At 38.9% G+C, this 14,809-nt stretch overlaps 1 protein-coding gene across 1 annotated transcript in view; it reads right to left on the bottom strand.

Annotated features, from left to right (window-relative positions):
- The window catches only part of LAMA3 (laminin, alpha 3), a 120,241-nt gene that overhangs the window by 60,968 nt on the left and 44,464 nt on the right, over nucleotides 1-14,809 (bottom strand). The window contains exons 16-25 of the mRNA XM_010574408.1: nucleotides 13,805-13,904; nucleotides 12,539-12,591; nucleotides 12,042-12,147; nucleotides 10,179-10,278; nucleotides 9,558-9,714; nucleotides 6,119-6,251; nucleotides 4,693-4,835; nucleotides 3,290-3,390; nucleotides 3,020-3,173; nucleotides 1,474-1,634 (exon numbers count right to left, since the gene is read on the bottom strand). Coding sequence (XP_010572710.1) covers nucleotides 1,474-1,634; nucleotides 3,020-3,173; nucleotides 3,290-3,390; nucleotides 4,693-4,835; nucleotides 6,119-6,251; nucleotides 9,558-9,714; nucleotides 10,179-10,278; nucleotides 12,042-12,147; nucleotides 12,539-12,591; nucleotides 13,805-13,904 — 1,208 coding nt within the window. The remainder of the gene's footprint in view (nucleotides 1-1,473; nucleotides 1,635-3,019; nucleotides 3,174-3,289; nucleotides 3,391-4,692; nucleotides 4,836-6,118; nucleotides 6,252-9,557; nucleotides 9,715-10,178; nucleotides 10,279-12,041; nucleotides 12,148-12,538; nucleotides 12,592-13,804; nucleotides 13,905-14,809) is intronic.

The following is a 14,809-nucleotide window of genomic DNA, read 5'->3' as shown; positions in this document are numbered from 1 at the left end:
GCCAGCATGCTGTGGGTGAGAAGCTGTAATCACCATACAACTGCTTCTCTATTTCTCCTCTTTGAATTGGAGAATGTGGAAGTTTCACTCTTGTTTAGAGCACAGCTCACAAATAAGGTCAGCTCAGGGCTAAGGACTTTTAAGACCAGAGAAATATAGGTCCCTTATTGGTGATTCGCTGGAAGCTTGCAATGTTTTATTTGCTTACAATGTTTTATTGGGAATAATCAAGCTCATAGAGCTGTAAGAATGCCTGGCACAATGTCTTCCTGATTCTACAAGTCACTCTTATCTGCATGTACCACTATGTAATTTCTTGATTTATTTTTTAAGAGAAGAGACTTTTAGCTTCCTGCTTAGGAAAGATGACACAGCAACTTACTTGCAATTTGACCATTAGCTTCATGCAGAATGGCCTCATAAGGGATTTACTGTATTGCTACATTAAAGTAGCAAGGACTTTCTTTGTATTTTCATTAGCAAGTTCTTAATCTATCATATGAACAAACAAGTATGTTCAAAATTAGCCCATAAAATGTGTTTGGGGAAAAAAAAAAGCAATAAAGTGGAAGATTTATAGCAAGTAGTTTGGGGCTCAAAGTGTTACATAACAGGCTAAAATAAGAGCTTTCCCCAGCAATAACCTGACAAGGTCACTGCTCCACACAGCTCTGCTCTGTATCAGAAACATGCTAATGAAAATGATTTTTCTTACTGGGCAATTTCATCCTGCATATTGCTAAGCCTCCAGTCTGCCAAACTCTTGGCTCACAGGAAAAAGGGATGCATGTCTGTAGTCCCCTGGCACTGGGTAGGCTCTGCCAGGGGCACAAACATCTGCAGGATCACAACCCTTACTTGAGTCATAAGCTGAAATGCTCAAGTGTTAAAGACAATCTCACTCAGGACAGACAAAATCTCTTGTGCAGAAACATCTGCAGTTACCTCAGTAATCAAGAAGGATAAAGAAGCATTCGGCTGAAGACGTTGCCTACAGCCTAACAGCCAGAGGATGGCTACACTCAGAACTTCAGAGACCTTTATGCTTCTGCTTCAGCAGATCTTATTGGAAACAGTGGGAATGCTCTGTAAAACTGGCTGCTACATTTTTTACAGTCAAAGCCCTTGGACATGCTTTTAACTAAATAAAAATAGTGCAGGCATCTACAGCCAACAGTGATGCTCTTCAACTAGACTTGGAGACTAATAGTTTATAAGGATTTTTGAATGTATATAAAAAAAGTTACGCTTTGTATAGGAAAACAGTTCACTGAAGCAGTAGCAGTATTGAATGAGCTGACTGCACAGCGAGAATTAAAAATCTGTACAATACCCACAGAATCATGTACTTGCTTTTAAATCATGCTGAAATTCAAACAATCTACATAGCAAAATGGATTCTAATACATAAAAAGTATAATTATATCCCAAATGCTTATTTAATTATGTAGTGATTACTTCAGAAATTCTTACCTGTATTTACAACTATATATTCTCACTCTGCCTTCAGTGACAGGTCCAGGGCTATGTATTATTACCTCGGCAGTGTGTAACCGATCCTCTTCATTGGCATATTCAAAAATCAGAACATAGCGACCAACTTGAGGAACATTTATGGTCATCTGTAAATTGACCTAGATCAAGATCATTGAAAAAGAAAAAAGCCGTTAGATTTTTCACTCCCTTTCTTGCAGGAAGCTCCCTTTTCCTGCCCTTTAAGCCAACCGGTCAGCATTAGTCCAGGGCCAATCCTGTAATGTCTCAGCAAAAGACATCCAGCAGAATGGAAGCAATGCCTATAAATATCACTTTGTCCACTAATAAGAGTCAACCAGGTTCAAGAAGCAGCTGCCATTATAACAGTTCTAAGCAGGCTGTAAAATAAGCATAGAAATGAGTATATTATTAACTCTCTTCTTCCTGGTAGAACATACCAGTGAGGAAATTTTAATAATACTAAAAAATTGTCACTGTCATCTCTGAGCTATCTTTAATAACATATGCAAATGGAGTCTACTTTTCCACTGAAAAAAATATTTCCAGGACCACAATTCCTACTACAGCAGTGCTGTGTATCGATTCCCTACAAAGAGTGAAAGCATCTTCTCCAGCAAACAGCCAATGCCGCTTCCTAAAGCATCAAGTTTTTCTTTTAGTTTATCTGCACAAATTGGTTAACACAATATTTGATGCAAAATACTTCAAAGTAGTTGTATGGAAAGTGCTGTGGTTACAGAGGTTTTTGCTACAGTTGGTTATATAATTATTTTCAAATTTAAACTGTTTTTTTCTCAATATTTCCTTAGGCTGTGAACACTTAAACCTGTAAATAATTGTGTCAACAGCCCTCTTGACTTCACTGCAATTATTCATACCAGTAAAGTTTTGCACATGCATCAGTGATGAAGCACCAGGGCCTGTGGCATGTAAATATTCTTGTTGCACTTGGTATTTTTAAAAGCAATATCCAAGCACAGTAACAGATGGCATAATCATTTTTCATGTAATTATCATGTACTTGATAAAATACCTTATTTTTACCAAACACTTCTAGTATAGCTTTTCATAAAACATATGTTTCTCTTTCAATGCACCTACAGCAGTGGTATAATTGCTTCCGCTTGTTTTTAGTAAAGCAAATATTTTACCTAAGTTTAGCTATTTAAGAAAAAAGATTAGAGTGATGCCATGTACACCATTTCTGCTGACAAACCATTATGCCATTTCTGCTGCAATTAAACAGTATGCTGAACAAGCCAGTATGCCTAAAGCAAAAGGATTTTTATTTAATAAAATACTTCTATCAGAGTGAAATATCCACTCTAGTCACAGCTATAAATCTGCCTACACTGATCTGTTTACACAGTTCTGTACAGAATGCAGAGCTTGATGCAGAGTCTGTTTTAGGGATGCATTACAGATCTGCAAATCCTGAGCTGTAAATCTGCAAGCATTTTAGTCCAGTAGGTTTATAGTCAACAGTGCAGATGGGACTGCAATTAGCAGGCAGGAATCTGACCTCTCTTCCACTGATATGGGTCATCACTGGTTGATCGGGAGTTGGCTGTCGCACAGATAGTCTTCTGTATTCTCCCCCATGTCTGAAGTACACTGCCTCTGAACCAAGGACACAGGAAAATCTGCCCAGTGGCAAATGCTGATAGAGCAAGCAGCTTACACACAAAAAAAAACCCCAAACAAAACACAGGATTATTATTGGTTTCACGTGCAGCAGGATAATAATAAAATAATCCAAGGCACTGGTTTATTCTGTAGCATATATACTGACTGCTCTGTTGAAGCACGTCCTGAATAGGTGCAAGGCTCTGTAACTTGTATCTGCAAGATGGATGCTTCGTAGTAATCACTAGGTAACAGCACCAAATAATCCTAAGAACAAAGAATACAACAAATGCAAGACCATGCAGAAAATTACAAAAGGAACATCTCTAGACTTTCACAATGTAGCAATGAACAAAACCAATCACATAAATAATTTTTACAGAGGATATCTGCAAGATGTCGACTTTTTTGTTGTTACATGGGCCAATAACATCAGAATAGGTCTCCCTAACTCTACTTACACCTTCCTAGAAACGGGATCAAGGCAGCTGCCCTGCAAGCAGGGAAGCTCTGAAGCCACTCTCCCATCACGTGTTGTACAAGAGAGGGCTCATAAAGGAGGCCCCCCCCCAGCTTGGTAACAGAGAGCCAGCTGGGTGCAGTTTTCACCCAGAAGCGCAATCCACATGCACACAACTCAACTGTGCGTGACTCCACAAGGGAGATTCATGTATCCCAGGCGACTTTATAAAAATATTCCATGTAATCTCTTAAGCTGTGCTTCAAAAGCTGGTATATTTTTTCTCTGCCTTGCCTACTTGCTGGGCTAAGATCATTAATAAATTCCTTTTCAAAGGTATTAGTAAAAAAAACAGGCACGATAAGTACTGTCACTTTCAGCAAGAAATATGTTTGCAAGCTCTTTAGTAACATTTTAAGTGGTATTCCATAAATTTAACAGAGCCCCAGGCTTAATGACTAAAGACACTGTCTACTTGTTAACCCTATACAATATACATGTGAATTTCAGTATGCTGTCTTTGTGATCATACATGTTTAAGGTTTTTCATAAATGATCACCTCAAACAATTTTTCTTTTTATAGCAATTTCTCAGAACTGCTGTCAGAAATTTTTTCAGTTTTTCAGCGAGTGAAAGGACAGTAATGATGGGAGGATAAAAACATTTAGAAAATGACCTGCTAATCATGTAGCCCATCTTATAATACTTTTCTGAAGAATCTTTGTCAAGAAACTAAGGCCTTGATCATCTGTGGCAGAACCAAGCTTTAGATATGACATCTGATACATAAGAATGATGAATTTCTGTGGGCATTTATGCTCAACCAATTGTGCTGTATGTTACTATTACTTTATCCTTTGAAATTACAGATTCCGGATAGACTTAAAGTCTGTAAGCACAAGGAAAATTAGAGCAGGTGAAAGTCAGAGAGGAAAAAAAAAAGAAAGAAGAGGCAGAACTGTAAATTTTCATAATGATATTCTGCTGCTGTACTCTTTTCACTAGTGCTGAATTTCAATTGCTTGCAGGGTTCTTCCCGGCAAATAACTCCAGAGCAATGCTATCATGACAGCCCTCAAGCGCTTGTTTTCCTCAATTGTTTTCTTACCAAGAGGACTTCCTCTGCCATTATACTGACAGTCCACGTGCCTGGAACCAGTGAGAAAGGCTCTGTGGAGCTTTTTCCTGGGATTGTGACAAAAGCTGGCTCCTTGCTGGGTGGGAAGACAAACTCTTTGCTCTGAGCAGCCCCTGCCAGCAAAAAAAAGAAAAAAGAAAAAAAAGTGAAAAATAAGGGACTCTCTAAGATGTCTCTACTCGCTTAGTGTGCTGGACTGATGATTTCATCCATTAAACTTGGTCTAACAGGAGCTGATCAATGATTTTCTGTCAATACGTATTAACAGTGCATTCGAACACACACAGTAAGCTACAGAGCTATGCAGTGGTTGTTGTCTTCATTCTTATTAGTCTTGAGCAAATTGGTTCAGAAAAGCAGAGCTCTGCCCCTGTAATGGCCAGTTTTGCAATATTCTGAAATGCTCACTTCTCCACTTTCCCCTTCCATTATTTTCCATACAACCTGTCTCTGCACCAACTCACAATATGTTCAGCTGACAAGCCCTGTTCTCATGCGACTTCCAGCCATATATTTCAGACACTGGAGGTTTTTAGTAGCATCTAAAATGTTTAGTTACAAATAGCAACTGAAGGTAACTTCTGGGCAGAGATGATGTACAACAGAAAGGTAGCTGCAGTATGTTTTATCAAAAAGAAGTCATGAGGATCAATTGTTATGAATATTAAAGGTTTCTTCTTTGAAGCCCCTGGACACAGACAAAAGCTGGTTCCCTGCGTCCCAGGCAATATCAGCCAGACGTGACCATGAACTGCTGCCACTCTGCTGAGTGGTATCTGTGAAGTTTTCAGTTTTGTCTCCTCCGAATTACTAAAAGCATTTATGACTAAACTCCATTAGCTCCCATCGGTATGCAGAGGTTAGGCATAATAAGAGATAATTCTGCATATAGGATTGGTATGCCTCTACCATTCAAAGGATATGGAGTATTTATCTTTTATCAGGGCCCAAAAGGCATCGCATGCTGTTGAGGTCTGTAATGAGGGCTAACTTGGTAGATTGGATTTATCATTAAATGAATGTTATTCATGGAATGAAGGCAGAAGCCACCTTTAAACTGAAATATCAAAGGCAACTAAACCAAAATAAGTGCTGTTATCCCTTCTTTAAAAGCTTCATAAAACACACAGTTCAGAGCCAGCAAGTACAGAACTGAAAGTACTGTTTGGCAAACATTTGGAAAAACACATGTTGATTACTACTGTAAGCAGGGGTTTCATGCAAAAACAGCCACATCAATTACACAGCAAAATATATTAGGAAAAGCACAAAAGAACTGACACTGTTAGAAGTGATGCATTTTAAGCAACATTACAAATTTGACTTAGGTGCACCTTGAAAAGGCTTCTCTGATCTAACGTTCACCTGATCTGTTGTGCCATTGAGTTGCACCTACCTGTTTCAGGCCGAGACTGACAAGCAGATATGCGACCAGATAATGTTTCACCTCCAGGGTTAATATACCTCAGGATAATGCGAAATAAGTAGAGGTTTGATTTTTCCACATTCAAAGTTATCCTCACTTCATTCTGAAAAATGGAAGTTAATAAACAAAAAAACAGCCGTAAAGTGCTGAATAGAGGAACAGTTAGAAGCCATGCAAGCACCATACTAAAGTCCTACAAGAAAAACGCACATGCAGACAAGTATATACTGGAACGGCAATGCTGGTGTATGACAGAGGAAGACAGGCAAGCCTAGTGAGAAAATTAATTCACTTACAAGTATAATTAGTGCCAAAATGTTTTCCCTCAGCAACTGAGATCTTCCCTTTAGAGCTTTTTGAGCCCATGCTGACATAGCGGAGGACTAGGTGGAAGAGCTTAGGGGAAGCCACAGTGATAGGCACAACCACCTCTGGCTGGGAAAAATAAAAAGAAAGGGAAAAAGGAGGAAAGGAAAGTATATTATTTGTTACTAGCACCCAGAGAAAGAAAAACCATTTGGCAAAGACAAACTCCATAACAGAAAAGAAAGGCTCGGGCAGCTTACAAAAGCATATAGAACAAAACCTCCTGTGAAATAAAACTCTTGTTGAATAACAGCCTATCCAGAAAGACACAGAATGGCTGAATTAACGTGTGTGTTGATATTGCACCTTGATATATGGACAGTATTTTACTGTTATTCTCCCCTCCCATGCCATAAGGGAGGTGTATGGTATCGAGGGTTGTCTGTAATCCTTGCTTCCCAAGGAACAGGCCAGAGTCACTGACCCTAGTCTGAGATCACACGCAACACTCCACAGCATGCAGACATCTCAGACCATCGCTGCAACAACTTCTACTCCTCCACCAGATCCCTCGGTTTCTTAAAATGCAATACCATGCATAACTCTCTTTGCCCTGGGCCTGAATGGACACCTCTGGAGCCACGCAGTTCTCGAGCCCGCAGGAGGCTGCATTCATACAACCCCCATTATTTAGTCTGCAGAGCAACAGAATTGGCAGAGACATGTTCAAAGGTTGGTGGTGGATTAGGAAAAAACAGGATTGGTGCAACCTCAAGGGTTTGGCTTCCTTCTTCCCATCCAAAATCCTAAACCTCCCCTCATAATCCAACTCCCACCAGTTCACCCATCACAATCCACTCACTGTCCCTTTCCAAGATGCTTGCAGTACGGTGACCTCCCCACCACTGTGGTCCATTCTGCTTCCCCAAATGCACACAGGTTTTTTCTCTGTTCCATACATTTGAGAACGGACCACAAAGCCTCATTTTCTCTTACTCCTAAAAGCTACAATAAATGCAAGACTGCCAGCTCTCATATGCTGCTCTGAATGTATATTCCTCAATTCTGTCATCATCACCCCAGAGACCTCCACCTTCTTAACAGAAATGCAAAGCAGAAAGCAAAGACAGACATATGACAGATGGCAGGGCTGAGAGATCTACAGAGACTAGATAGCTAAAATCTAGGTGATTGCAGAAAGGCAGTGGACCAGAATGGAAAATACAGACAATTAGGGGAAGGATTTACAAGTATTGTTTTAAATGGAGAAGGACAGCTTCTGAAGGATACTACATGGATAAGACAGGCATTGAGGGAACAGTTGAAAAATAGATACAAACAAAAAAGAGAAGGCAAAAGAAATAAAGAAACATGCTTCAGGAGATTTATAAAAATGGTTTCTAAGCTTTTATGGAAAATCTAGAAGACACAGTGAAGGGAGAGAAAGAAGAGATATGTGAGGAATGAGGAAGAAAGAGATGTCGGTCCCTGGCTTTAAGCAAAGGCAGGGAGTGGGGAGAAATTATTCTTTGAGCTCTGTCACAAACTTAGGCAACTCTGGCCAGTGCTTTAAAATCTGAGCCTGACTGTCAGCTTCTCAGTCAATAATGAGACACTCATGTCAGCAGCATGACAGGGCACCAGTGACCTCCACTGAGGTCACACACAGTTTCTTTATTTCACATCAAAAATTTTTAATTGTTTTGAAATAGTTTCTGTTCACAAAAAGTTGTTACATTACCCTTTTGTGTGGTAGATATGGTAACACTACTTGTTTTCTACAAAATAAATGTCAGGAGGATTATTTCAGGGTCCTGCAAGACACAGAAACGCTATGTCAAAATCAGGAAAGTTCCTTGAAATGAAAAACGTGAGGCTATCTCAGTTATGCAAGGATCTAACTAAGGAGGGCCTGGAGCTGGCAATTACTTACATGAGTGAAAAGCTTTATCCAGGTAAGCAAAATAATGCACACTTTTAGCAAGATTAGAGACTAAGCCCTTTCACTACCTCTTTACAAAATGCTACTGAATATGAAATGCAAAAAGCAGCTGAATTAGAAAGCAGAAGTTAAGAAATCACAGCTACTGGAGAGTTGCCTTCATTTGTGAATGTGGAGTAGTTCTGAAGATCCAACAAATATGAGCTCTGGGATAAAAAAAACCCAAAAGAACAAAGAGGAAAGAGTGAAAAATGAAGAACAGAAAGGAAATCACTATGCTTGTGCAATGGTTATGTGCTTATGTCTCAGACTATAGAGATCCATTAGTCCTTGGACAACTTACAGGGGCTGGACACAACTATACCATAGTACTACTTTTAAGAAGAGTGAGAAAATCCCATTTATTGCTCAAATCTACTGTTTTAAAATCCTGGTTCATTTGCTAGCAGTTCCATCCAAAGTCAGACAGGTCCCTTCTCACACAGTTAGATTATGGTGACTTTCTTCCTGTGATTTACTTATTCTCTCTGCAGTTGTTTAGTTTATTTGTAGACTGTCATGAGACTAAAATATATGTTGCCAATATGCTCCTGCTAACAGCTTCTTTTATTGAATCACACATTTTCCTGTTTGCTATAACGTGAAGGTATCATTCCTAATAAAAGTTGGTGCCTTTCTCTTCTTTGTCTAATGTAAGCTGCAGGTGTAAGCAGATGTCAGTGACAGCACTGTGACGGTACATGAAGATCTTATGGACACAGACTGCCACGGAATTGTGTAACTCAAATTATTTAGCCAAGCATCATTCTTCTGCTGTTTCTGCTGTCCTTAGCATGACAAGAATTTCTGCACTTAGTATTATAGACTTTGAAGCTATTAGTTCTTTTCTTTACACCTATCGCAAAATGTGTATTTCTCACAAAAAAACCCTCAAAGAACATTTCTGAAGAACACATATTTGCACAAGCAATGACTAACTTATAATAATACCAACGCTCACTAATCCAAACAGCGATACAGTGCCAAAGGGTTCAGATTAGTGAGACCTGTCCTTTTTCCTGGTTTCTCCATGACCTTGCACACAAATAGCAGTACCATAGAGACATACATACCATACACCTATATTTTCACCCCAAAGCCTTGAGCGAAATACTAGCTTACTTGTATAGAGGACATCTGGGCATATCCTCTCCAACTGAAGCTAGGAAATTCCTGAGGATCATAGCCAAACCGAATTTCCCTTCCCTTGACAGTAGTACCATCTTCAATCTCAAACTTCATGTGGTGCAGATCAGGGAAAAAATAGTTTTTTTCAGGCCTTTCAAGGAGGAGAAAAAACAACAAAGAATTACCAGTTGCTGTATGGTCTCCATCTAAGAGCATAAAGCAGTGGGAGGGAGGTGACTTTCTGGTGACTGAGGAATCCTGACAGCAGCTAATAAATTCAAGACAGCTGGTAAGATGGATGTAATGAGAATTCTCTTTCCAGAAGCTTTTACAGCTTACATACATTTTCTTATATACCTGTTGATAGATATATAGATACATATGCAATAGTATTGCAAAACAGGTATTGGTTATTTAAGGAAACAAGTTAAAAGATCTTATTAAAATAACAGAAGAAAACTGCCCAGCAAAATTAATATCAATAACTAATACAATTTATCAGCTTATTTATCAACAAATCCAGAACCTCACGTGAAAGGATAGCAAGGGAGTTGTGGGCAGTTTCAAAAGAACTGTGCTGAAGCATGAGCTATCGGGAGCTACAGCCAGACTCACTCCCGACAGTCCGTCCCCACGACGTGCGCCCTGCACTGGCAGCCACCCGAAGGCTCGGCACACGACGGGCTGAGGGATCCTCCAACATCACACCGGCAGCCTGTCACGCAAAGAGCAGAAGCCAAATATCTCATCAGAAAAAAAAGTGATAAAAGTTATCAGCAAACACACCACGCTTCCGCTAGTTAAACACCGTTAATGACTCGTTTCCTCCTTCCGGAGCCCTTCAGACTCCCCTCCCCTCAGACTCTTTCAAACACATGCTAACACACATGCATAAGCTGCAATTATTTCTGGCTTCCCATGTTTGTAGTTGTTTTCTTTATTTCTCCTTGGAATGTGACAAAAGCCACTTTTTAAAAAAAATCACAAGTAATAAGCCATGGCACATTACTAAATGCAGGACCACAGTTTTGCAGAACAGCCATTCAAACGTTTTGCTAATAAGTCAGAATTTCTAGAGCAATATCACGATGAATAATTATTAAACCCACCCCCCCAACCACTGCCCCCCAAAAACCCCAACTAACTTACAAAAATTGTAAGATGTTAATTTTTCAGAGTCTGGTATCCCAATATTTAATTTATCTTACAAATGTTGCACACAACAAGAACATATGTGTTCGTATAAAAGCATATGCATATTTTTAACCAATACTGGACAACAATATTGAATGACTTTCTACAGGAGACAGGACTTGTGGCACAAGCTAAAGGACACCTCTAGTAACGAGGTATAATATATCGTACTATGGAACAAGTATGTCTAGGCTAAAAATTTCAAGCTGAATTAAGATATTGAAAGTTCCTAAACATGTATTTACATCGTAGTGCAAAAGCATCCTGTTTTCTCAGACATGTTAAGCTCCTGTAACCTCACTGAAATCAAGGATAATTAAAGTATTTGACACTTTTGTGAAACCAGATCCTTTTCACTAGCTCCTTGGTTTGCACATTAGGCATGAAAGCTTGCTTTGATACAGTAGCCATTACTTTTAACTTTGCACATATTAAATGATTGTTAGAAGTACTTCAGTGCTTTAAAAATAAATCTCTTGCATCAACCATGGACAGGTGTAAGGCACACTGAAGTCAGTGAAAGTGCTTTCAATAATTTTAACAAACCTAAAGCTACAGTGGGGGGACAAAGAGGGGAGGGAACTGTTGAAGTAGCCCTACATCACTCAAAACAGATGGCAGAGCAAGTATCCTTCAGAAGAAGGACCACTTTCTCCACATCACAGCTACATCTGACTCTCTTCAAAACACATTGAACCCTGGGCTAAAGCAATACATGAACATACCTGCAAAAAAAAAAAAAAAAAAATCAAGCTAGTATTTTTTGTAACATTTTAAGTTTTTATTGCAGCAGCAGACCTTAGAAAACTGCTGCGCAGAACAGACAGCTACCGCTCCTACAGGTAACGTTTGCAGGAACGTCAACCATCCCTGGCCCCACAACTGGGGAGGAGGAGTGAGAGGAGGAATGACTCAGTTATCTTATTTGATAACAGCTTCAGCAGCGCCTCATGGAACCTCACTGCAGAGATTTGACAGAGAAGCCTCAGGCAAGTGGGGAGAGGTGAAGGACAATGAACTCAAAGAGTAACACCTTTCCTCACGTCAGCGAGCCACAAAATGGCTGGGAACCACAGTGGTAACATCTGCCTTGTTCCTTCTCCCTTTGGAAGGGAACGGAGGCATTACACGGGTTACGAACGATTACAAGCAGTAGTGCAAAACTCTGTGCACGCGAGTTATTCAACAAATACATCCACATTTTAAAAGTACAACCTAGGGAATTCTAAAGACTTTTGTGCTAAGTGCAAATGTGCTACTAGATATGTCCTTTATTCATTTTACCTTGGCAGCCAAAATAATTCTTGTTTTCAAGAGCATAATAACCAGCTTCACAAGTGTCACAGGAATCCCCACAAACATTAGATTTGCAGTAACAATGCCCGTTTTCCTGTGAAGAAAACAATTTCATCAAAAATGTTTCACCACCTTCTCCGGAACTTTAATCTTTCAATACTTGGAATTCCCTCTAATTCTAAAGAGGAAAAACATTCTAACCTCAACAAAAAATATTATCAGGACATAACTTCTGTCATTTATTGTCTTCAATGAACAGACTAGAAAATACATAAACTCAAGATGATGAAAAATTCTCAGAACTTTTATACATCCCTAGGGTGTATAAAAATTCTGTATAAAACTGCTTCTTTGCTGTATAAAACCAGCCACTTTATGTGCAAAAGCAATAATCAGTACTAAGATTTCTACCTTACCAAATGTTACAACAATTTATCTTTACAAAAATCAGTTTCATTAATGTATTTCTTTTAATTTCACTTTACCTGCTGACATTCTCCGACTCCACTTAGAGTTCCACTCACATCACACTGGCATGCTGCACAGATGAAAAAAAAGACAGTCTGCATTTTGTCTTTTTTCAAGATACTTTACAGGAAAAAAAACCCCACCACCCTGAATCTGCAATTTTGAATCATAGTGCCACAAGGTGGACTTTACTCTGCAAGGTTCAAGAATAGCAAATGGATACTAGCACAAGTTGAGAATGAAAAGTAAAGGAGAAAGAGTGAGAACTTCTGTATATGTGTGATTTACTGGTGTGTTTTGAAGTGTTCTAACTTGTGTTTAACACAAACAGTCTTGAGTTTGGATTTACAATTGTTTTCTTTCTTAGAAACATTCAGACAATTATTTCAAAACTGTGTCTCGCAGCCTGACTGGCACCTTCTATTCTGCAGTGCTACTTTGGGACCAGTTCAACTCTCCATATGAAATATAAATGAAGCAAATATGCAGAAAGGAGCTATGCTGACCTAGAGGTTTGGTGAAACCCAGTATTGACTCTGTGACTGAAGGCAGAGAAGATGAATTACATGAAAGGTGCAGTAATTAATCTTTGAGGAGATGTTTAGACTGTATAGTATTTAGAGATTTAGAGTCAAAGATGTAATGATCTAGGTATCAGCTCTAAGGCTACTCATCCTTTCTAGGTAGCTGTTGTGGTGGAACCTGTTGGAAAGGACATAGCTGGGGAGAAAAATACCTTTAAAGTTTTTTTACCTTTATCCTTTATTAAAAAGGATACTATCTGTCTGAAAAACACACACTCACTGTTAGCAAACACTGAAAATTGCAAACAGATTGGCATTATATGGACATAAACTATAACAGATTTGTCACACCCTGAAGCCACAAGAAGGCTTTTCACTCCTCTACAAGATAGGAGATGATAATAAATGAAAAAGCACCTTTTTCTTGAAACAATGAGCCAAATTCTGGTTTCAGTATTAAGGGCAGAAAACCCATCCCACTCCAGCAAAATTGCCATAGGGCCATATGAAGTACACACCATTGTAATTATTCAGAGCACACCTTGGTCCAGCACTAGCAAGCACTCATGAAATCATTTCTAAAAGTAACTGCTGGTATCGTGGGTAATTTGGTGTTACAATTAAGTAGCATTAAAAACATGCTGTTAACAAGAGTTGTGAAAGTCACTGAGCACTGAAGATGGCAACAGTGAACAAAGATGACTTTCAAGAGAATTTAACACATAATGTAAGCCTAAGAAATATGTCATGAAGCTGTACCTGTACATCCCTCAGGGTTTTCTTTGGCCAGCTTCCAGTACAATGGTTTGCATTTACTACAGGTAGGACCTTCAACGTGCTGAAGACATTGACAATAGCCCTAATGACAGAAAAGAGTTAATATGGGTTCATCTGTTTCATAAAAAACATACTGCTCTTTAGTACTAAGAAAAAACTAATACTATTAACAGCTCAGGCAGGTTACTGACTTTTACAGAAGCATAGAAACTGAGGCTGATTCAGACTTCTTAGATTTTTCTGTCTCATACTATCAGCACAGGATTTTTCCACCCTGCGTATTTTTTCCATACCTAGTTTATTCTAAATGTCCCAATGGATGTACTTTCCAATTCTTTTATAGTCTTATTAGAACTGCTCTAAAAAGTTGCAAAAAAGTTTAAAAAACAAATTTCCTTTAAAATAATCATTAATTTTCATACTTACTCTTTCCTTTACTGGTGGAAGACAGCCATAGCTGTATACATGAGCCTAAATAGATACCTCTTCCATCTGTCAGACTTACCCTCTGCGTCTTCTTTGCTACACATTTAGCAATGATTGTGATTTCTGATAATATGCTACTACTAATAACCATCACTGTATTAATAACAATAGTAGTGGAATAGCAACAGTTACAAAGAGATAATAATTTTTTCAAGAATACTTTGATGCTGAAAAGGCCTGTTGCGACCCAGAACCAGAAAGTCTTTGAGACTTGCATAGGCTTATATGCATATCTGCATGTATATATTAGTGTTCCAGCACACCAAGAAGACATAAACAGTATGCATAGTCTATATACAAGAGATAAAAAAACCCCACCCTCAACAGCTAATTGCACTGGTATGATCAAAGAACAAAACACAAAGTTTATTTCCACTCTTACTCTGCAAATAAGCTTGTGCAATTCTTTCAGTCTAAGAGCAGGCTTCAGGACTTGAGCAATGAAGTGAATGTGTTCAGCAAAGGCACATGAATTATTAACACGTACCGTTAGCTGCAGCA

Source organism: Haliaeetus leucocephalus, unplaced genomic scaffold (genome assembly GCF_000737465.1).
Source record: "Haliaeetus leucocephalus isolate CR32 unplaced genomic scaffold, Haliaeetus_leucocephalus-4.0 Scaffold428, whole genome shotgun sequence".
NCBI classification, from domain to species: domain Eukaryota; kingdom Metazoa; phylum Chordata; class Aves; order Accipitriformes; family Accipitridae; genus Haliaeetus; species Haliaeetus leucocephalus.
Note: the sequence above shows the minus strand (reverse complement) of the source record. Positions and strands in the feature narration are given on the sequence as shown.